General features: G+C 43.4%; 2 protein-coding genes across 2 annotated transcripts in view; one reads left to right on the forward strand and one right to left on the reverse strand.

Annotated features, from left to right (window-relative positions):
* The first annotated feature begins 2246 nt into the window (after positions 1-2246).
* NRM (nurim) lies at positions 2247-10860 on the forward strand. Its single transcript, XM_070933468.1, has 5 exons — positions 2247-2409; positions 4394-4596; positions 6121-6297; positions 8165-8485; positions 10707-10860. The coding sequence occupies exons 1-4, from the start codon at positions 2247-2249 to the stop codon at positions 8483-8485; spliced, it is 864 nt and encodes a 287-aa protein (XP_070789569.1). The 3' UTR covers positions 10707-10860.
* Positions 10861-15564: 4704 nt separating this feature from the next.
* Positions 15565-23331, reverse strand: part of GNL1 (G protein nucleolar 1 (putative)) — a 36775-nt gene continuing 29008 nt past the window's right edge. The window contains exons 10-12 of the mRNA XM_070933469.1: positions 19877-20039; positions 19646-19786; positions 15565-15995 (exon numbers count right to left, since the gene is read on the reverse strand). Of these exons, the coding sequence (XP_070789570.1) occupies positions 15697-15995; positions 19646-19786; positions 19877-20039 (603 nt within the window). The 3' untranslated portion in view covers positions 15565-15696. The remainder of the gene's footprint in view (positions 15996-19645; positions 19787-19876; positions 20040-23331) is intronic.

Raw genomic sequence — 23331 nt, forward strand, 5'->3', positions numbered from 1 at the left:
ACTGAGCTGTGAAACGGTAATTTTATTTATTTATAAATTTATAAATTTATTTTGGGGCATGAGTTTTTCTGATGGTCAAAACCTTCTTTGCTGGCGGGCTATTTATTTTTTCCAGGCTTGAGAGGAATCTCATCAGCACAGGAAATGAAACCAGATTTTTCTTAGAGGTATACCTTTCAGTTGTGATGACAGTGTTACTATTTGGGATGATAGTAGCTCAGGGTAGCCCTTACTGGTTGGAAATCTGGAAACTGTTGCCTCAGCACATCTGGAAGATCCTTGACTGGGAAAGGCTTATTTTTTGATAACAAAGCATTAGTCACCATGCAATACGGAATGGTGCTCGACTTCGGGACATCAGTTTTTTTGTCTCTGTTTGTTTCTTTAAATTAACAGAAGGACCATGATATTTGAATGGTGCTGGTGGCACCCAACTGCTGTAGGTTTTTTTTTTTACCTCATTATAACTTTTAAAAGAAAAGTGGAAGGCAAGAAAAGAAAGGATGACTAAGCAGCAAGGGGGGATAGATTCAGTTACAGAGGTTCATGAGACCATAATTGGAAGGCCTGAAGGAATCAGTGAGGGACAGATCATCATGGAGAACATCTGCTTATGTGATTGCTAGGAGTCAAAGATGACATGATGACAATAATCAGGTTTTAAAACTGATGGCTTGGATAACTGCATTAAATACATTAATACTAAAAGATCCCTTGAACCAGGATAGCCACAATACCTGGCACTGACTGCACCCATCCAGTTTTCCTACCACAGAAAAGGTACGGCTTGCCCAAGTGCTCCCCCTCTTCCCAGCCTCCCCCAAGAAATCCCAGGCTTCCCCACCCAAGGACCAGCTGGTTAACATCTGGGATAAGTCCTGCTAGACATTACTGCCCCCTGCTGAGGATCTCAGCGCCTTCTGTGGTTTTGTCGTGCCTGCATATAAACATGTATTTGACATTTAATGCCCTGGAAACAAATGTGTGAATACTCTGGTTTAAAAAGCAAGCGGGGAAAATGCCCAGCAATATGCCGCAAAAATATGTCGGGGCAGCAGCAACACAAAACAACCATTTGTCTCTCTGTGTCTCTCCCTCCCTCTCTCCCTCCCCCCGTCTCTCTCTCTATATCTACACATCTACATTCATCCATCCATCCATCCATCCATCTATCTATCATCTATCTATCATCTATCTATCTCTGTCTGTCTGTCTGTCTGTCTGTCTGTCTGTCTGTCTGTCTGTCTGTCTATCTATCATCTATTTATTTATCTCTGTCTGTCTGTCTCTCTCTCTCTCTCTCTCTCTCTATCATCTATTTATCTCTGTCTATCTCTCTATCTCTCTATCTCTCTATCTATATATCATCTATCTATCTATCTATCACCATCATCTAGCATCTACTATCTATCTATCTATCTATCTATCTATCTATCTATCCATCTATTACCATCATCTAGCATCTACTATCTATCTATCTATCTCCATCCATCCATCCATCCATTCATAGATCAATTCATAGATTTAAATATGGATAAAACTAACAAATATCTGTGTATTTGAGGAGTGTCCAAAATATTGAAGTTTTGAATTCAATTGTCTTCAAAACTATCTATCTATCTATCTATCTATCTATCTATCTATCTATCTATCTATCTATCAGCATCATCTAGCATCTACTATCTATATCTATCTATCTATCCATCTATCTATTACCATCATCTATCTATCTATCTATCTATCTATCTATCTATCTGTCTGTCTGTCTGTCTGTCTGTCTGTCTATCTATCTATCTATCTATCTATCTATCTATCTATCTATCTATCTATCTATCTACTCTTCTTTTTCCTAATGCAAGGGAAAACGCGAGGTAGGATTTACGCAGCTTTTATTTTGGCGTGATCCCGGGATGGGAACGCGAGAGGTGTTTGTTTTTTTTTTTAGCGAAGGGATCCAGAGTTTAGCAGCGTATATGGGCTTCGACGTCACGGGATCCCTCAAGAAGGACTCTTCCCCCCACCCCACCCCCGCCCGAAGTGTGTGACGTCATTAGAACAAAGGCGGACCTGGGGATTCTAGGGAAGCCCTCTCGCTCCGGGGCGGGGCGAAGGAGGAACGCCGCGATTGTGACGTCACGGGAGGGCGTGCGGATTCCGGGGAAAGCCCCACCCGCAGCTGGGCGTTCCTTCCAAGCGGCGGGAGAAGCTCTGGTTTTTTTTTTTGTTTTTTTTTTTTAATCCCCGCCATGGCTGCTTTGCAGTTCCTGCTGATGATCCCGGCCTTGGGCAATTTCCTTTTCACCTTCGGGACCGGCGTGGAGCTGATCCGTTTTATTTCCTTCCGTGCCGTCTTTTTGCAGCTTCCCGCGGGGGCTGCGTCTCCTTCCCACGGGACCGGCGTGAATCCAGGTAAGAACGGGGAGATCCCGAAGCAGGACCTCCGATTGGGAGTGCGGCTTTGGGCTGCTTCCAAGACATTTGGAGGGATTTATTTTATTTTATTTTATTTTGGATGAGTTGATCCTCTCCGATCTAAAGCAACGAGGAGCAACCGATACCGTCGCGGATGTGTTTAAAATAGCGAATTAAGACGAGAGCGCCAGGGAGATTTCCACGCTGCAACTACCCTTGCTTGCCCTGTGGCAACCTTTCGAGCTGCAGCTTGCTTTCTGCCCAGAGGCCCTTTGAAAAACATGGCAAGACTGGAAATAGAAATGAGTGAATGCTTCTCCGTGCTGCCAAACAATTTGCGCCTGGGCACGCACCCTGCACGAATTTGATTTGATTTACAGTAACGGATTGCTTAAGAATTGGGGCCTTTGAACTATGGTGCTGGAGAAGACTCCTGCGGGTCCCTTGGACTGCAAGGCGATCAAACCGGTCACTCCTAGAGGAGATCAACCCTGATTGATCTTTAGAAGGCCAGATCCTGAAGATGAAACTCAAATACTTTGGCCACCTAATGAGAAGGAAGGACTCACTGGAGAAGAGCCTAATGCTGGGAAAGATTGAGAGCAAAAGAAGAAGGGGATGACAGAGAATGAGGTGGCTGGATGGAGTCACTGAAGCAGTCTGTGTGACCTTAAATGGACTCCAGAGGATGGTAGAGGACAGGAAAGCTTGGAGGAACGTTGTCCACAGGGTCGCGATGGGTCGGACACGACTTCCCAACTAACAACAACAATGGATTGCATGAGCGAACTTTATCAATGGCTGCGTTCCGACAGTATAATAAACCCAAACTGGAAATCCACATCATGGCTTAGACTGTTGTGTGAATCCAACCAGTGACAGGGTATTGAACAGATCGTAGCCATATAAGACGTTGAAAGCGATCAAATTGTCATTCAGCTGTTTTGTTCTTGCTGCCCTCCTGCATAAGCTGTTAGATCAAAACTTTGCAGTAATATTTGAAGTCATCTTTGGCAGAATTCCGCTTCTATCATTTAAGGCTTAAGGCTGGTTTTGAGGCGATAACCCACACTGACCCCATGCTCAGTCCCAGAAAGCTATTCCTATCCCTAAGGCTTGCACGTAATTTTCATGCTCATCAAAGGGAAAATTTCCCCTTGTTTTACTGTCTTTGGATTGCAAACGTTACAGTCCTTTTATGCTTTCTGCAGAATATTTGGGATGCTGAGTGAGCTGTGCCCATCAGATTTTGAAGTACAATTTGGAAAATATAAGGGGGAAAAAAATCAGATTTCTAAATGCCAGTGTCCTTCCACTGCATTCCCAGCAGTTCTCCAGACTGGGTTGGGCAGACTATGGACTGCCTTAGACTTCAGGATTTCATTTTGTAGCCCCAAAATACCCCTCTGCTAGCTGCAGATGTAATATTTTTTATGCAGGGGTTCCCTGAAACCTCAAAATTATTTCAAGGGTTCCTCTAGGCTAGGGCAATGGTCTCCAACCTTTCTGGCTCGGTGGACCAATGGAGGCAGCGGCAGTGGAGGGGGAGAGAGGATGGTTTTGCTCCTGTGCCATTTTTGCAAATGCAGCTTTGTGCGTGCACGCATGTGCACTGGCCCACCACTTCCGCAGCCCAGTTCCGCGCCATGGACTGGGGCTTTGGGGACCCCTGCTCTAGGGCAATGTTCATCAATTTCAGCCATTTTAAGTCGGGTGAACTTCAACCTCTCAGGTGACTGAGGAATTCTGGGAGTTGAAGTCCACCGATCTTAAAGTTGCAGTTGACTTAGAATAAATTTATTGTCACTTTGAATGTACACTAATCGGTATATATTAAAATGAAATTTTGTTGCATACAGACAAACTCTACTCTCAGTTTAAAAGGTTGAGAAAAGTCAATGTGGACCTTTATAAACCTCTTTGGTAATTCTTATGTCCTGCGATATACAGGGTGTAAGATGCCTCAGTTTTTCTCTTGCAGATGACACCTCAAATCCTCAGTGGAAAACTGCCTTAAGGGATCCCAAGATTCTGCAGTCACTCACAGTGGATGTGGGCCTGATCGTCCTTTTTATCCTGCAGCACAGCCTGATGGCTTCTGATCGTGTCAAACACTGGACCTGCAACTGCTTTGGGGTCTTGCAGAGAACGGTCTATGTTTTTTGCACAGGCTTATCCCTTCAGGTAGGCAGATTGATTTAGTGGGACGTTGTACAGGTACAGCTCGACTTACGGACGGTGCGCCAATTGAAGTTATAATGGACTCCAACTTTAATTGTAACTTCAAGGAAAGTTACCAACTTTCCTTGAAGTTACAATTGCTGCTCCATCCTTGTAGCCATGTGATCATATTTTAGGTGCTTGGCAATCAGCTTGCATTTATAACTGGTTGCAGCGTCCCATGGGCACTTGATTGCTTTTTGTGATTTATTTATTTAATTTTATTTTTATCATTTTCTGGCAAAAACACCCTAAACTGGATTCAGACTCATGACCATGTGATTTGCTTAACAACCATAGGGACTCGCTTGGCCACAGTAGTAAAAATTGAGTGCAGTCATATGGTGACTCGACTTACGACTGCAATGACTTATGATCAAAATCCCAGTGTCAATTGTCGTCGTAAGTCAAGGACTACCCGTAAAAGCTTGAGTCTTTAATTCTTCATTATGTTGTAAAGTACAAATTGAGTTTCTTTTTCAGCTAGGAGAAATGGGCAATTTAAAAAAAAAAAAAATAGTAATGAAGATATAATTTTAACTTGCATTTAAACTTGCGTTGTTTTGTAAAATACAACTTGCCTCCAAAAGTTGTGGGTGCTCCAACACTGGAGGCTTTTAAGAAGAAATTGTATAACCATTTGTCTGAAATGGTAGAGGGTTTCCTGCCTGAGCAGGGGGTTGGACTAGATGACCTCCAAGGTCCCTTCCAATTCCGTTATTTTGATTTATACCCTGCATGACCTGGAGTTTCTCACATGCAGTCATGTTAAATATCTTTGCAGTGCCTGCTATTGTGTTTCCCTGAAAATAAGACCCTGTCTTATATTTTTTGAACCCCGAAATAAGCGCTTGGCCTTATTTTCGGGGAGGTCTTATTATTTTGGGGCCCGTGGAGCAAGACGGGGATCCTCTTGCCATCTTATCTGATTTCCAGCTCTGTCTCCCTAACCCTAAACAGAGGAAATTGCAGGGACCAGCTGCACATGCATTTAAATATTTTTGGGGAAGGCTTATGTTAGGAAAAATTAATTGGGAGTACAGAAAGTGGCACATGAGGGAAATAGTAGGATGGTAGTTACGAATAGTTGGTACAAATTGCAGAAAACTACGCTTAGAAAAGCACAACTATGCTAAGACACAAATAAGCAGAAATGCAAACTTTTAAATAAAGAAACAACAGGTAAATGAGTAAACAACCACCGATAGGATAGCTTCTTAGGATAGTTTTTTCTTGTTTCTTCATGTGTGTAGTATGTACGTGTTTTTATATGTATTTACGTTGTATGTTTGTTTATGTTTAAAATAAAAAAATAAAATAAATAAATAAATATTTTTGGGGAAGGCTTATTTTCGAGGAGGTCTTATTTTTGAGGGGGGGGTGTTATTTTAGCGCATGCGCTCAAAAGCCCATTTGGGTTTGTTATCAGGGGATGTCTTATTTTCGGGGAAACAGGGAAGTAATGTAATTTTTTTCCTTTTAACATAGTTGCTGATGAGATATTGGCAGCCAGTAGAGGATGGTCCTATGCTCTGGAACACAAACTCTGAGCCATGGACCACTTGGGTTCCACTCATCTGCTTTATCCTCCATTTCATCTCCTGGCTAATCATCTTTAGCATCATTCTCATCTTTGATTATGCAGAACTGATGGGAGTCAAGCAGGTACTGTGTTTGTATTTGTTTTTCCCTTTCACGTTTCTCCATTTGGTGAGCAAGGCTGCAGGCAGTATAGTGTAGTTTGAGAAATAAAAACATGGTGAGCCCACCATCTGATCTAGTCCCATGTAAGCCGCTCAGAGGCATCTGGAGTAAGGTGGATTCTAAATTTCATTAAATAAATAAGGTGATGCTTGGGGGGGGGGAGTTGCCTCCCCCAGAAGATAACTGAGGGAGGCAACTCCCCCCCCACCAAGCATCATTTTATTTATTTAATGAAATTTAGAAGCTACACTATTCCAGATGCCTCTGAGCGGCTTACACTTAAAAAGTGAGAATGAATAAAATAATAGATTGTGCTCATCTAGAAGACAAGTTCTCTGTAACAGTCAGTACATCCAGGGGTGGGCTTCAAAAACTTTAGCAAGGGGTTCTCTGCCCAGTTGCTGGGTGGGCATGGCCTTGGTGGGCGTGGCCTAGTCAGCCTCCTGCAACACGGGGAGGGGTGTTTGCTCTTCTCGGGCTCTAGTGGTTTTCCTCGAGCCTCGGGGAGGGCGAAAACGGCTTCCCCAAGGTCCGGAGGACCTCTGGAGGCCAGAAATCTTTCGGTAGGCCCATTTTTCGCCCTCCTTGAGCCTCCGCGTGCGCACTGCACTTATCTTGCATCCAAAATGGGCTGTGTGGAGACTCCTGGGAAGGATGGGGTGGGGCGGGGCCAGCCAGGAATGGGATTTGGGGGTTCTCTGAACTGCACAGAATCTTAGCTAGAGGTTCTCCTGAACCCCTGAGAACCCCCAGCAGCCCACCCCTGAGTACATCCCAGTAGAAAAGAATATTTGTAACATAAGGTTGAACTGTGGGGTCCTAGGTGCTCTCTGAGCTTGATTGTTTTCTTGCAGACAGTCAAACAGTATACACAACAGCTAAGCAAGGAACTACCAAGAAGAAAGCACTCCCACCAACACTGAGGGCAAGCCACTATATATAAACAGAGTAAACCCCACTCCCTTCTAACACTGAAGATGTTACCGAACTAGGTAATAAAACATCTGCAAGAAAACAACCGAACTCAGAGAGTACCAAGGACCCCGCAAACAATACATTTTGAAGGGAAGGAAAGGGGCTCAGCTATGAACCTGCCCTAAGGCCTGGGGGAAAAAAAGTACAGATAGTCCTCAACATATAACAGTGACCATTCAAAGCAGTGGTGAAATCCAATTTTTTTTACTACCGGTTCTGTGGGCGTTGTGTGGCTTGGTGGGCAGGGGAAGGATACTGCAAAGTCTCCATTCCCACCCCACTCTGGGGCCAGAGAGAAGTGGTATTTGCCGGTTCTCCAAACTACTCACAATTTCCACTACCAGTTCTCCAGAACCTGTCAGAACCTGCTGGATTTCACCCCTGGTTCAAAGTTACACCGGCACTGAAAAAATGACTTAGGACAATATTTCACACTTATGACCATTGCAGCATCCCCATGGTCATGTGATCAAAATTCAGACACTGGGCAACTGATTCATATTTATGATGGTTGCAACATCCGGGTGTCAGGTGCTTCCTTTTTACGACCTCCCGACAAGCAAAGTCAATGGGGAAGCCAGATTCACTTAACAACCATTTTACTATGGTTAAAATAGCAGTGATTCGCTTAACTGCAGCAAAGAAAGGCTGCTAAATGGGCAAAACTCATTTAGCAACAAAAATTCAATTGTGGTCGTAAGTCGAGGGCTATCTGTACTCAGCGTTGTGCTACAAATGGGAAGCCATTTGTTCCTCTGTAGCATCTTCAGAGCCCAAGGCTACCTTGGACGCATGTTTAAAATCTGCCTCTACAGTAAACAGTACACAGGTGGTGTTCTCATTTCAACCCCAGGTTTATTACTATTGCTTGGGCATGGGAGACCCTTTGGCTGTGAAGTCTTCACGGGCCCTCCGTCTCTACGCCCACCTTCGTCATCCATTGTACGTGGAGTTTCTCCTTATCCTCTGGGCTGTTCCCTGCCTCTCCCTTGACCGCCTGCTTCTGGCCTCCCTCTTCACGGTCTATCTTACCTGTGCTCACAGCTTGGATGAACAGGATTACCTCTACCTCCGTGCCCAGCTGGACAAGAAGTTCCAAATCTTCTCCCGGGAAGAGGCAGTTTATGGGGGCTTGTTGGCTCAAAATGGCCCCTCAGACTACAAGGACAACTGAGTAAGGGCGGGATAGGTACCGGTTTTGGTTGCAGGGGTGGGGTCTGACTTTTGTGGCGGTCTGACTGCCAGGTCCCTGCTTGCAAAGCAGTGACTAATACGCCATATCTTATCTTAATTGTGCTTTTACATAAAAAGGACTTGCAGAGCTACCTCCCAAGAATTTGTTATCTATTGGACCCAGTCTCCTGTAACTCCCTAAAAGAATCTTTCCTAAGCTAGTGTTCTCCATTGTTATGGACTTCATTGTCCTCAACAGCAGTATTAGATAAAGATGTTAGGGATTTTAGTCTCCACACATTTTGGAGAATGTCAAATTGGGATAGTCTGGACAAACACACTAAGTTTTACTCATATTGTAGATCATGTAATGGAGGTGCTGTTTAGGATCTTATTGGAGAATAAGATCCTGTTTAGGATCTTATTGGAATAACCGATGGGTTGATCCCACCTTAGAATATTAAGGAGATCCTTTTTGATCATGAATGTTTCTCTTATTCTGAGAATCCTTAATACTGGTTGAAATCTAGCTATAATTGGCCATTTTCATGGCAGCCTCTAGATTGGATGGTTGTGCGGAGAGCAAAGCAGTTGGTTAAACAAATGTCCAACTCTGGAAAAGAGGCATCTCTAGAATATGTTTTCAAAAGCATAGCAACCCCTTCTGAGTTAAAAAAAAATGGGGGGAAGTGACTGCTCTTTAGCTCTTTAATGGCCTGCTTTGACTAACAGAATGTTTAAAAGGGTCCTTTTAAAATTAATAGCATGTTTTTATTTATTTCAAAGGAGCTTTTACTGACCTCTTGCCACAATTTTTAATCATAGCATTTTAACCTCAACATGCAAATACTTAAAGAAATATTAGCAGCCAAGTGCACTTATTTGGAGGAATATGTTATAAGGGGATTGTAGATTTCTTCAATGTGATTTATGAGTATACAGTATGTGTGTGATGGTTTAAGCCGCTTAATTACTGTTGCAAAGGTGCCTTGTTTCTGAGGTGAAAACTTCCTTGGATCATAGAAGAAAAAACAGAAATCAAAAAGCTTTCAGTCCAAATGCTAATACTAACATCTTAGTATTAGATTTTCCTAAGGGATTTCCAAATCTTTCACTTGTATTGTTCTTTTAAAAGATTATCTTGATTAATAGAAACATTGCCCATGTTAAAGTTCTCAGATACAGCTATCCTTGTTATTCCCCAGCATGCTAGCTGGGAAATTCTGGGAATTGAAATCTAGACATCAAGTTGTCATGGTTGAGAAATGTTTCTATAAATCATTGGATTATGGCTCCCCTCCTCCCTCATCATCATGTCATAGAGCCATGATGGCAAACCTATGGCACGTGTGCCACAGGTGGCACGCGTAGCCATATCAGTGGGCATGCAAGCTCAGCTCTGGCACATGCCAACTAATTTTCAGGCCTTCTGGGCCCACCAGAAGTAGGGAAACAGGTTGTTTCCTGCCTCTGGAGGGCCTCGAGTGGGTGGTGGGGAAGGCCCGTTTTTCTCTCTCACCTAGCTCCAGAGCCTTTCTAGGAGCCTGGGGAGGGCGAAAACGGCCTTTCCCACCCCCCCTGGAGGCCCTCCAGAGGCCAGAAACGGCCCATTTGCCAACTTCCGGTGGGACCAGAAGGCCCGTTTTTTGCTGTCCCCAGCCTCCAGAGCCTCTCTACGAGTCTGCGGAGGGCGACAACGGCCTTCCCCCCACCCTGGAGGTCCTCCGGAGGCCGAAAACGGCCCGTTTGCCAACTTTCGGTCCCATAGAATTATGGGTGTGGGCATGCACACGCACGACCCGACCCCCGTCCTGGCATGTGATGGCAAAAAGGTTAGCCATCACTATCATAGAGTCACATCTGGGAGCCATCCAGCAGCATCAATAGGGAGGGTCAAAAAAGCTAAGCCCTTTTGTATAAAGATGTAGAAAGGGACAGGACTTTTATCATAATGCCCTATGGAAATCTTGAACTCCACCCCATAGGAGGCCACTGTGGGCACCAGTTTGGGGAAGTTGTGGGCAATGGAAGTCCTGCACTTTTAACTGATTAGCAGAAAAACCCTTCCAACTTCCTTTACAGAACATTACAATGGAACATATTTTTTTATTATAAACTGCACAGATGTGATGAATAAATAAAATAAACATGTTCCATCGCTCTAGGAGTAAAATGTCTGATTCCTCCTGTCTATTTTGTTATAATTCTTACTTTTGTTAAAGGTACAGGAACCTTCTACATATAGCAGGAAGAGGAAAGTTAAAATCTCTAGGCTGCTGCCACCTAAGATCTATTTCTACTGCCTTATTTTACAGTGACCTGAAACACCATCAATATTTCAAAACCTTTGTTCTGTCCTTGTAAATGTATATTGTAATTCTGTATCTTAATACTAATGAAGCTTTTAAAAAAAAAAAAAAAAAGAAAGAAATCTTGGATTTCAGTGCAAAATAAATGTAATCTATTTTTTTAAAAAGATAAAACTTGTTTGCCTGTTTCTACTTTGTCTTTAAAAGTTTGGTAAAGATCCTTTTTTTTATCATCTCCAACTTCAGTGGTGCTCTACGGGTTGGATGCTAAGCAGAACTTTCAATAATATACACACGTTTACACAAGTGTAAAAGCCCTTCCAGCTTGTAAAACCTTTGGAAATCAGGTTGTAAAAGATGAATCCACAACAAGGTTCCTATTTGGAGGGCAAGAAAAATCTCACTGGGTTTCTTGCATGATGCATCATCGCCCTCTCAATGGAGAGACAAGCATAGTGGCCCTGGAGGCATAGAATTTACCATATTTTTCGGACCAAAGATGCACCAAAATTTAGAAGAGGAAAACAACAAAAAAAAGTTTTTGGCCTTCCTTTTTTCGGGCCTTTTTTCAGCCCTTTTCCAGTCTTTATTCAGCCTGTTTCTGGGGCTTTTTGCAGCCCATTTTCGAGGCTTTTTGCGGCCCATTTTTGGGGCTTTTTTCGACTTGTTTTCAATGCTTTTTTTGGCTTGTTTTCGAGGCTTTTTCCAGCCCGTTTTTTCAGAAAAATGTGCTTCTGCAGCCTCTAAAAACTGCACAAAAACACCCCACGTTCTTGTGTTATTTGGGGGGGGGGCTCCAGAGGCTGCACTAGCGCACAATCCTCCTGAGTAAATTCCAGAATGTCCAGTGGCCACAGAAGAGTGCACCTCATTCTCACAGGGCCTCCGCAGCCTCCAAAAGTCATGTGAGAATAGAGTATGCGTTTGAGAATAGATGTTGTTGGGTGTTATTGAAGTCGTGTCACCCAAAATGGCATGGCTATGACCTGTGTCATAGGTCCACCATCGCTATACTTAACAATTGGCAGAGATTATAGATAACAACACTCCGTGCGCCTTCAGCATTGAGTCATGCCGGCCACATGACCCCGGAGATGTCTTCGGACAGCACTGGCTCTTCGGTTTTGAAACGGAGATGAGCACCGCCCTCCTAGAGTCGGGAATGACTAGCACATATGTGCGAGGGGAACCTTTATCTTTACCTATAGATAACAATGTGTTGATTTTGAAAAGGGATAACATGAGGTTTTGGCAGAAATTGGGCTAGCGCTGTGTTTAGACCTCTGCCCCAGTGGTGGGATTCAAATTTTTTTACTACCAGTTCTGTGGGCGTGGCTTGGTGGGCATGGCATGGCTTGGGCTTGGCAGAAGGATACTGTAAAATCTCCATTCCCACCCTACTCCAGAGGAAGCTTACTGCAAAATCCCCATTTCCTCCCAATCAGCTGGGACTCGGGAGGCAGAAAATAGATGGGGGCGGGTCCAGTCAGAGGTGGTATTTACCGGTTTTCCGAACTACTCAAAATTTCTACTACTGGTTCTCTAGAAATGGTCAGAACCTGCTGAATACCACCTCTGCTCTGCCCTCTATCCAGGTAAGCCAGAAGACAAAAGTTAACACTAAAGCATTATTTACCTGGCAATTGTTGTCAAGGCAGTTCAAATGAGAAAATGCAACCCTTGGAAAATTCACTTGGTTACAAGCATTTCATCTGAGAATGGTTAGCAACAGGTATAGGAAAGATAATGATCTGTTATCATTTTTGTTTTAACTTGGGATGATGGAGGACTTGCCTCCATTTCACATTCCTGTAACTCAATCAGGAGTCAGGACTGTTGAAAATTGATTCCCACAAATGGATTTTTTTAAAAAAATCTAAGAACACAGAATTAACGTATTGTCATTTGACCCATTAATCTGGTTTTATCTTGGTTTTTAGTTTTAATCTGGTCCAAGATCACATTAAGTAATGCCTTCATTCATTTAGCCTCATTTGGCAACCAAACAGAGTATCATTTGGGATGAAAGCTTTTATGAGTATAGCTTCCACTAAATTTGTGAGATAAAGTCAGATTATATGGCAGTAACCAGCAGACTAATATCTTTTCCATAAACTGAACCATGGACGTACTATATTAAATACAGTAACTGCCATGGAAAACAATGTAAGTGAAATTGGGTATTCTCACTAGATTTGGAATTTGGAATTCCAAATTTATTTCAATTGGGAAGGAATTGGTATGTCTAGTCTAGTGAAAAGGTCTAGGAGTGACATGATAGCAGCGTTCCAATATCTAAGCGGGCGCCACAAAGAAGAGTTAGTCAACCTATTCTCCAAAGCACCTGAAAGCAGACAAGAAGCAATGGATGGAAGCTAATCAAGGACAGAACTAGCCTAAAACTAAGGAGAAATTTCCTGACAGTGAGAATAATTAACCAGTGGAACGTCTTGCCACCAGAAGTTGTGGGTGCTCCATCACTGAAGGTTTTTAAGGATTGGACAGCCACTTGTCTGGAATGGTATAGGGCCATGATGACGAACCTATGGCATGTTGCTATGTCGTCCAGCATGCACGGCTTTGCCTGTTTGTCTTCTGGGTTTCTGGCGCACATGCTATAGGGGGTTGGACTAGAAGACCTTCGAGGTCCCGTTCGATTCTGTTATTTTGTTAAATCTGAAGCAGCACACTTACAGGTGGGATGAACATTTCAGTCTGAATGCCAACCAATCATATCATATCCTTTCCATTCTATTCTATTCCACCCCACTTCTCTTTCCTGCCCCACTTGATGAAGCTAGTACAGGTAGCTCTAGACTTACAACAGTTCATTTAGGGATCATAAAAAGTTACAATGGCCGCGAAATAGTGGCTTATTACTGTTTTTTCACACTTAACAGCTGTTACATCCTCAGGATCACGTGATCAAAATTAAAATGCTTAGCACAGCACATACTTGCTATGTCCCAAGGTCATGTGATCCCTTTTTGCCACCTTCTGACAAGCAAAGTCAATAGGGAAGCAGGATTCCCTTAACAACTCTGTTACTAACTTAACAACTGTAGCAAGGAAGGTCTCATAAAATGGGGCAAAACTCGCTTAATAACTGTCTTACTTCGCAACAGAAACTTTGGGCTCAATTGTGGTCGTAAGTCAAGGACTATCTGTATTCCCTACCAAGAGCAGACTTCATTTTCACGGGAATGTTTTGGGTGATATGAATTATAAAAATTTCTCCTCTCCAATACACTTTTTTAACCTAAAGACAGTTGTACTTTCGCAAAGCTTGCTATTTTCTCAAGTTTGGGGCTATTTTTGCTGAATGTGCAGATGATCCTGGTTGGACTACAAAAGGATGTACAGGTAGTCTTTGATTTACTACCGCAATTGAGCCCAAAATTTATGTTGTTAAGTGAGACACTTGCTGAGTTCTACCCCATTTTACGACCTTTCTTGCCACAGCTGTTTAGTAAATCACTTCAGTTAAATTACTAACACGGTTGTTAAGTGAATGTGGATTCCCCATTGACTTTGCTTGTCAGAAGGTCACAGAAAGTACCGTATTTTTTGGATTATAAGACACACCTTTTTGTCTCCCAAAAGGGGGCGAAAATATCTGTGCGTCTTATAGACTGAATATTGTTGAAGCCCACCCATCTGCCAGCCATTTTTTGGCCTCCACACACCCTGTTTTCAGGCCTTTTTTGGCCCATTTTGAGGCTTTTTTTCAGCCTGTTTTCGAGGCTTTTTTTGGCTCGTTTGGGGGCTTTTTTGGCCCATTTTTGGGGTTTTTTCGGCCCCTTTTTTGGTTTTTTTCAGCCCATTTCCAGGGCTTTTTTTGGCCCATTTTCAGGGAATTTTTCAGCCCATTTTTTCAGAAAACAGGCCTAAAAAAGGACTCAAAAACAGACCCCAAAAAAACCTCAAAAATGGGGCAAAAAAAGCCCCGAAAATGGGCAAAAAATGTCCCCCAAATGGGCTGCAAAAAGCCTCAAGAAAGGGCCAAAAAAAGCTCCAAAAACGGATCGCAAAAAGCCTCAAGAATAGGCCGCAAAAAGACTGGAAAATGGCTGGAAAAAGGCCAGAAAAAAGGTAGGCCAAAACTTATTTTTGTTGTTTTTCTCTTCTAAATTTAGTTGCCTTATAGTTGGGAAACTATGGTAATCACATGACCCTGGGACACTGCAACTGTCATAAATATGAACCAGCTGCCAAGCATCTGAATTTTGATCACGTGACCATGGGGATGCTGCAATGGTCATACGTGTGAAAAACAGTAATTGGTCACTTTTTTCAGTGCCGTTGCAACTTTGAATGGTCACTAAATGAACTGCTGTAAGTCAAGGACTACCTGTATATTTTTGAGAATGACTCTGCAATCTCCAACAGTGGTCAACCTGTCCAAGTGATGGGCAACAGCTCGCTGTTCTGCTTGTAGCCGTGGTGGGGCAGTGTTAGAATGCAGTATTGCAGGCTAATTCTGCCAACTGCCAGAAGTTTGATCCTGACTGGCTCAAGGTTGACTCAGCCTTCCATCCTTCCGAAGTCGGTAAAATGAGGACCCAGATGGTCGGGGGGCAATTTGCTGACTCTGTAAACCACTTAGAGAGGGCTGTAAAGCACTGTGAAGCGGTCTATAAGTCTAAGTATGCTATTGGTATTGCAGATGTCCCAGCATCTCCCAGCATCTCCCAGCTATTACAAGAGTTCAGAGCAACAGGCTACGGATCCTCCTGTGTTCCTAATTCATCTCTCCACAGCCACAAAGGTGGGCCAGGAAATAAACATCACCTTTATTGATATACAGCGGCAGCTCCGGAGCTGGGGAATGCACAACGGGGAAGGCGGCTGGGTTGGACTGGGCAAATCTATTGCCTGTCCCTTAGTCCAAGAGGGGAAGCTACTAACATTCATCTTCCCCAAGCAAAGCAAACAAGTTCTGAGTGGGTAGCTTTCCCTTTCTGGGAGGGGCGGACTGGCTGGGCCCACTCTTGGGGGCCGAGAGGGGCTCCTCCTCCTCTTCGCCTTCTTCATCGGCATCCCGGTCCTTTTCTTCGTCCTCCTCCTCTCCCGAGCTGGAGATTTCGTCTTCTTCTTCTTCCTCCCACTCATTTTCCTCCGCAGAGCCTTGCTTGTCTTCTTGGCGATGAGCTTCCTGCAAAGCTGCAATCTCAGCCGTTTCAGGATGATGCTCCCACATGGCTGCAGAGGGAACAAAAACAGAGCGGTGAGAAAACAAAGCATCCATCGCTAAGGACAGTCTTAGGCCAACTTCTATCTAGCCTAAGCCACTTTTCCTAGCAAACCCTGATCAGTGCTTCAGTAAAGCAGTCTTCTGGACTCTTTACAGAGTAAAAAGCCTGTAAGAGACTCTTCTGCTGCAGAAAAAGGCCGAAAAATTAGCGTTTAGCAGAAAATTAGCATAAATATTTATGCTAATCCTGTGCATAAATCATTCTGCATCATATGCTTCTGATATTCCCAGCATGTAGGAAGACATGTCGAAATGACATCTCTTTTACCAAGTGTTTAATGGTTCATTGTTTTGAAAGCTGATTCTAATTTTGGTTTTCGTTGCAGTAGTTTTACTTGTCATTAAATTTTAATATATATATGGCTGTGTTTGTGTGTGTATGTGTGTGTATGTTCCAACATGACTCTGGAATGCCTCGAGTAATTTCAACCAAACTTGGTACACAGATGACTTACTCTCTGGAAAAAAATACTATGGGGGTAAGACACCCCTAACACCCCTCGGGGTGTGTGTTCTGTTAAGATACAGCCTGTTGTGCCTTAAAATGGATTCTGCTGTGCAGCACAGTGGAATTGCCAATGTAACAGCTTCACAGTACTCCACAAGGGGGCTCCCTCTGGTAAGGGGGAAAATCCAACATTAGAAATTACATTTGGTCTGGACATTTTCAACATGGCTTTAATTATTCTTCAGGATAAATATATAACCATGATCAATAAAACATTACTGCAACTCGGCCTGCCTGCACCACTACGAGATCAACACGACGTACTTCATGCAGATTACATACGAGAAAAGAACTACAACATCGAACAGCTTAGTGCAGGGGTCACCAACCTTTCAGGGACCACTAAATTCATAATTTTAAATACCATGGACCACTAATATTATCTGCCTAATGACTGGCTGGGTGGGGGTGGCTAGGTGGTCATGTGACTGAGTGAGCGTGGCTAACTCAATGTCACTCACGTTGAGGGGCACCTCGCCGGCCTCTACTCACCCTTCCCCTCCCAGCCACTTCTTGCCTGCCCACCTATGCTCCTTAGGGCCCCAACAGGAAGCAATTGTTGGAGCTAAGCAGCCACTATGAGAAAGAGTTGGCAAAACAGCTCAGTTCAAATTGGATCTGACTGAGAAGGAGGCTCAGCAGAAGCTCCTCACTGAGGACTACGAGCATAGGCTCTCCAAGCAGAGGGAAGACCTGCGGGAGTACAAGGCCAGGTATCGGTGCCTGGAGGCTTAGCGGGCTGAGATGGTCAGCCAGTTCCAGTCCCACTGGAACAAGGCCCTCCGGCTCTTTGCCACCAGCAGCGCTTCCCTCCAGCCTTCGACAAAGTCCCACACCAGGAGGCTGAACCAGACCCCAAGTCAGAATTTCTGCCCCCCTCCAACCCACACAAAAAGATTCATTGCACGTATCCATCACGGGGGCCGTAGTTTGAGGACCCCTGATTTAGTGCAATATAAAAAATGCAAATAATTTTTCTGCGGACCACCAAAAATTTCTCACAGACCACCAGTTGGTGACCGCTGGCTTAGTGCATATATCACGGACAAGAAGCCACTTCTAAATCAAGATCAGAAAAAAGCATACCAAATGATCATGGATCAGCTAGCAAAACAACAAGGTGGTATCATTTTACTTGACGCTTCTGGGGGCACATGGAAAACATTTTTAACTAATTTAATTCTCACCGAAATCAGGCCTCAGGGTGAGCCTGTCTATTACAGGATTGGGATAAATAAACACCCGGCTAACGCCAGGTTATCAGCTAGGTATAAATAAAACCAGACAGGATGATGATGTCTCTGAACATAAATTCCACTTTATGCTAGCTCTCAATATTCATTTCTGAGATTTCGCTAGCACGGCTCAAATCATGACCGCTCCTGCACAGGGGTCAACATTATGGATTAAATTATGATTTTATTGTACTTGTTTCTTAACTTGTGTTCACCGCCCTGAGTCCTTCGGGAGAATGGCGGCATATAAATACATGTAATAAATAAATAAATAAACATCCAGAAAATATATATGAAGGAATTCCATGGAAGCTATTCCCACTGCTTGCATGGATCTCCTTCATGTTTGGCAGCTAAGCATTGTGCTGTTCATGCTTTTAATGGACATGAAATAATGGACTTTGACATGAAATCGATACCAGTACAGGTAGACCTTGACTTACAACCATTCCTTTCGTGACTGTTCAACCGTGACCACGACACTGAAAACATATATGACTTATAATCAGTTTTCACGCTTAACAACTGTTGCAGCATCCTCATAGTCACGTGATCAAAATTCAGGTACTTGGCCACTGGCATGTATTTATGACAGTTGCATTGTCCCAGGGTCATGTGATCCCCTTTTGCAAACTTCCCAGCCGGCTTTCAAACAAGCAGAGTCAATGCGGGAAGCCAGATTTGTTTAACAACCAAATGATTCACTTAACAACTGTGGCAAGAAAGGTCGTAAAATGGGGCAAAACTCACTCGACAACTGCCTTGTGCTTAACAATGGATATTTTGGGATCAATTGTGGCTGTAAATCGAGGACTACCGGTATTGAGAAAAGCAAGTGGGAATTTGTTGGGATATGATCATCCTTTCCAGCAATTATGTGTGATTCCTGGCCAGTAGATGTGAGTCCTTCATAACGCCTGCTATTTCCCTTGACCAGTTTTCTCTAGCCTGGAAACCTGCCAAAGATGCTGGATTCATTGAGAATTACAGAAGTCCCATCTATCTGAAGAGCACCGGGCTAGAGATTCCCTGCTCCCCTTTGGAAGTGATGAAGAAATTGCTAAAGAGGCTTCTTATTGATGGGATAGGAATGTAAAAATGACAATGTCAACCTCTTATAAGCAAAATCTGTATAAAATGTTTTACAGATGGCACTTTCCACCGGCAAGGTTGGCTAAAATGTATAAAGACAGAGCAGTAAAATGTTGGAAATGTAACCAAACACCGGGCTCATACTACCACATGTGGTGGACGTGTCCCAAAAGTAAAAAATACTGGTCGAAAATACATACCTGGTTGGAAAAAAATGACAAAGAAGCATATTGAACTGAGGCCAGAGACATTTTTGTTGGGCATCCTATTGGAAAAATATGATAAAAAGACTACATATTTGATTTTACATGTACTGACTGTGGCTAGGATTGCATTTGCGCAGCAATGAAAGAGTGAGGAGATCCCATCAGAGGAGAGGGTAATTCAGAAAATAATGGAGTGCGCAGAAATGGACAGATTAACGCTTATCATTAAGGACAGAGAAGATACTGAATATTTTCTGATGTGGGAGGTATTTTATCAATGGCTAGAGAATAGAAACAGAAGTTAGGAAGGAGGAGATATAAGAAAAGAAAATGTTACTATGGAGAGAAGTTTATGACAATGTTATGTACTATTGTAAATTATATTGATAAATAGTTATATTATTAATGTCATTGCAACGAATACATCAACAAATATGCGAACTATGAATTTTGAAAGAATTGTACCCAGTTCACCCACTGTTCAATGAAGATGAAAAGTATTATAAATAAAATAAATAAAACATGAGGGGAAAAAAAAGAGGCTTCTTGTCAGAGACCTTTCTGTGACGTGTAGCCTGTAGGTCGCATACAGACACAGAGGCGCCCGTCGACCGCGAGGCGTAGAAGACTGTTGGCTGCTCGGTAAACATCATTCCGGGCTCCTTTGGCTGTCTTGTAACCTCGTTTCTCAGCCCAGGCTGAAAAGAACAGAGAAGAGGATACGAGGGTTTAGAGCCACATTGAACATCCAAACTCAGCTGGACAAGTTGTTGCTTCAGCACCGTTACCTTCACATACATCCCAGGCACACCAAGGGGGTTCAGGCTTGCCCTGTTCAGCGTCAGGATGCCGCAGCTTGAGCAAGGCCTGCACTGGAATCCGATTTGCCAAGAACCCCACAGAAGTATAGGGCTCCTGGATCTGGGAAATAGGGTAGATACCAGCCAATATCTGAAAATTAAACAAAAATAAGAAGAATTTATTGCAGGGATGGCAAATCTTTTTGGCACCGAGTGCCAAAAAGATCGCGTGGAAACATCGCATGTGTGCACATCAAGGCCGCACTCCAGGAAAAGCTGAACTTCCGGATTCTAGCATGCATGCGCGCCCAACAATCAGCTGGCTAGTGCGCATGCACCGGCTGATTTTCAGCACTGCTGCGCACGCGAGGGGGTCATGCTCCGGGAAAGCCAAACTTTTGGGTTCTAGCACGCATACGTGCCCGACAATCAGGTGGCCACCACGCATGCGCAGGATGGTTTTCGGCACTGCCGCGAACATGAAGGACAACTGATTGTCGCAGGCGCATGTGCGCCAGAAACCAGGAATACAAACAGGCAAGGCCGTGCGTGCCGGGCGACATGGCTTTGCATGCCACTTTGGGCACGCGTGTCATCGGTTCACCATCACGGATTTATTGCTTGGCAGGGGCTGCTATTGGATTTACTCTGCAGGTGTTGGCAAAAAAAAAAAAATGGAGAAAAGGAGGGAGGGTGGGTTTTTTTTCTTTTACAAAAGACACAAGCCTAGCTCAAAACATCATCTCCTGCAGCATAAGACTCATCTCTCAGCTAACAGCAACATTGAGTCATCCAGTGTCTCTTCCAACTAACACCCCTGAATTACATAATAGAAGCTCAGAAACAAAACCTCTCCTTCAATCTCTTTTTTTTCTTTCTCATCTTTATAACATTTTGTTAGATTATAGAATAAAATACAAAAATACAAAAGCAAATAGTAGGATACAGTGGGGGGGGGAGGAGGGGGGAAGAAAAGAAAAAGTGTTGACTTCCAACTTCCTCTGTTGAAGTAGAATAATAAACCATTCACATCGAACCTCAACTTTTTCCTTTTTCATAATAAACTATCCATTTCTATAACGACAAATAAATCTAAGCAGTAAAACCCAAAATCAAACTTTCGTTTTTATTTTTGAAATTAATAATATTTGGGTGTATTAGTGCTTCCGTTGTTGATAACCATTTCAAAAATATGCTTAGATACAAAGATATATTAACAGATATGGGGGAATTGAAAGGGAAACAAGAACTAGAAGAACAAGGGATTGAGATGGACTGGTATACCCACATGCAAATACAAACAAGATATGAAAAAAGATGCAAAATCATATGGTTTTTATTTAGAAATGACAGATCTGGATAGGATACTCACAGGAACAGATGATAAAATAATAAACAAATATACAACTTCTTCCTTAGTATTGAGTCGGAAGAAGAGCAAGTAAAGGAAACTGTTAGGAAATGGCTATTGTCTAACTAGTTGGTCAGGCAATATATAAACTATCAATACATGTTTGTCAAAAGGTATTATATTGCTTTAAGACTGTATTGCATCATCCTGTATCCTGATTGGCTAAGCTCTGTAGCCAATGTACTTAAGGGGAAGCCTGAATCATGGCTTGGAGACACTACACCATTTTATCTGCTTATTTGCTGTTATTCTCTACCTGTTCTCTCTGTATGATCACTGTTTGATCATTGCTACTTGTCACTTTCTACTATTTATTGAATGTTTTAATACTGAACTTGTTCCTGTTTGAAACTCAAGAAGAACTGTTTTATTGTGTAATGACAACAACTGGTAAGAAGACTTTGTACTTGGAATATCCCTGAATTATATTTTAACTATCGCCTTATCTGTGTATGACTCGGATTGTTATTGGACTTTGCTTTACTTTTTCCTAAAAAGTAAAAGACTACCACAACTCAGTGTGTCAGTATATTAACTGTGGTTATTCACTCTCAGCCGCTTTCATGTGCATAATCAAGGGGTACTCTGCTCAATAACCCATAACATCGGTTATGAGCCAAGAATATCCTTTAACAAAAACAATGATAGCTTGGGCAAAAAATTTTGGATATTCAATTGAACTAGATAAATGGCAGCAGCTATGGGAAAGGAATTATAAATTAACAATGTCCACAGCATATAAAGAGAACCAATATAAAATGTTTTATAGATGACATATGCCACCTGAAAAATTGGCAAAAATGTTTAAAGACAAATTATTAGGAAGCATGCAGGGAGATTATGATGGGGAAACGTCATGCTCTGTTCTGTGATGACGATTAGAGAAGACTGTCCCTTCCCTTGCTGAAAATCAATACTCTGCCCACCAGGCTGCACTGCTGGGGCCGGGAGTGTTTTATGGCTGCAGAAGAGGAGGCACCCAGATGCTCTTTGGCGAGAGTATCGCAAACCTGGATCTCCTGTACTGGAGCATCTGCTAAGAAAATGAAAAATCAGACTGAAATCAAAGTTTTTCATTTTCTTAACGCAGTGTTGGTGAATTTTTTCGGCACTGAGTGCCGAAACGGGAGTGCCCGTGCATGCAAACGCGTGCTAGAAACCGGAAAAGCAGCTGCCCGGTGTGCATGCATGCGCCGGGCGGCTGCTCTTCCAGTTTCTGGCGTGCACAGGCACACCGGCCAGCTGGTCTTCACACGCACCTGCACACCAAAACCCAGAAAACCAGGTGGCCAGTACGCATTCGCACGCTGGAAACCAGAAAAGCAGCCGCCCGGCACACGCATGCACACTAGGCAGCTCCTCTTCCGGGTTCCGGTGCTCCTGCGCACATGAAGACCAGTTGGCCGCCGCGCTGGAACCCGGAAGAGCAACGGGTGACGGCTCACGTGCCTGGAGAGATGGCTCAGGGGGCCACTTCTGGCACGCGTGCCATAGGTTCGCCATCACAGTAGATGCTCCAGTACAGGAGATCCAGGTTTGTGGTACTCTCACCAAAGAGCATCTGGGTGTCTCATCTTCAGCAGCCGTGAAACACTCCCTGCCCCAGCAGTGCAGCCTGGTGGGCAGAGTACTGATTTTTAACAAGGGAAGGGACATTTTCTCTAATCATCATCATAGAACAGAGCATGACGTTTTCCCATCACAAATCTTCCTGAATGCTTCCTAGTCTGTCTCGGTAGAAATATATTGAAGTAGCCTTATGTATAAGCCTTCATGGGCTGAAAGGGACACTGATAGAGACTTTCATTGGTACTCGAGACCTCCCAACTGTCTTTTAAGCTCTTTCCAGTTGATTCACACACATACCGTATTTTTCGGACTATAAGACGCACCGGAGTATAAGACGCACCAAAATTTTGAAGAGGAAAACAAGGAGGAAAAAATAGTTTTTGCCCTCCCCGGCCCTCAGAAGCACTCTGCAGGCCTCCCAAACCCTCTGTGTGTCCCATTTTTGTGAAAAACGGGCCTGTTT

This window comes from Pituophis catenifer, unplaced genomic scaffold (genome assembly GCF_029215685.1).
Source record: "Pituophis catenifer annectens isolate HBS135680 unplaced genomic scaffold, rPitCat1.0.hap2 SCAF_2, whole genome shotgun sequence".
In the NCBI taxonomy this organism is placed as follows: Eukaryota; Metazoa; Chordata; class Lepidosauria; order Squamata; family Colubridae; genus Pituophis; species Pituophis catenifer.

Coding starts and splice junctions, on each gene's coding strand:
- NRM (XM_070933468.1), top strand. CDS start 2,247: ATGGCTGCTTTGCAGTTCCTGCTGATGATCCCGGCCTTGGGCAATTTC. Junction 2,410..4,393: donor CGGGACCGGCGTGAATCCAG/GTAAGAACGGGG, acceptor TTTCTCTTGCAG/ATGACACCTCAAATCCTCAG. Junction 4,597..6,120: donor GCACAGGCTTATCCCTTCAG/GTAGGCAGATTG, acceptor CTTTTAACATAG/TTGCTGATGAGATATTGGCA.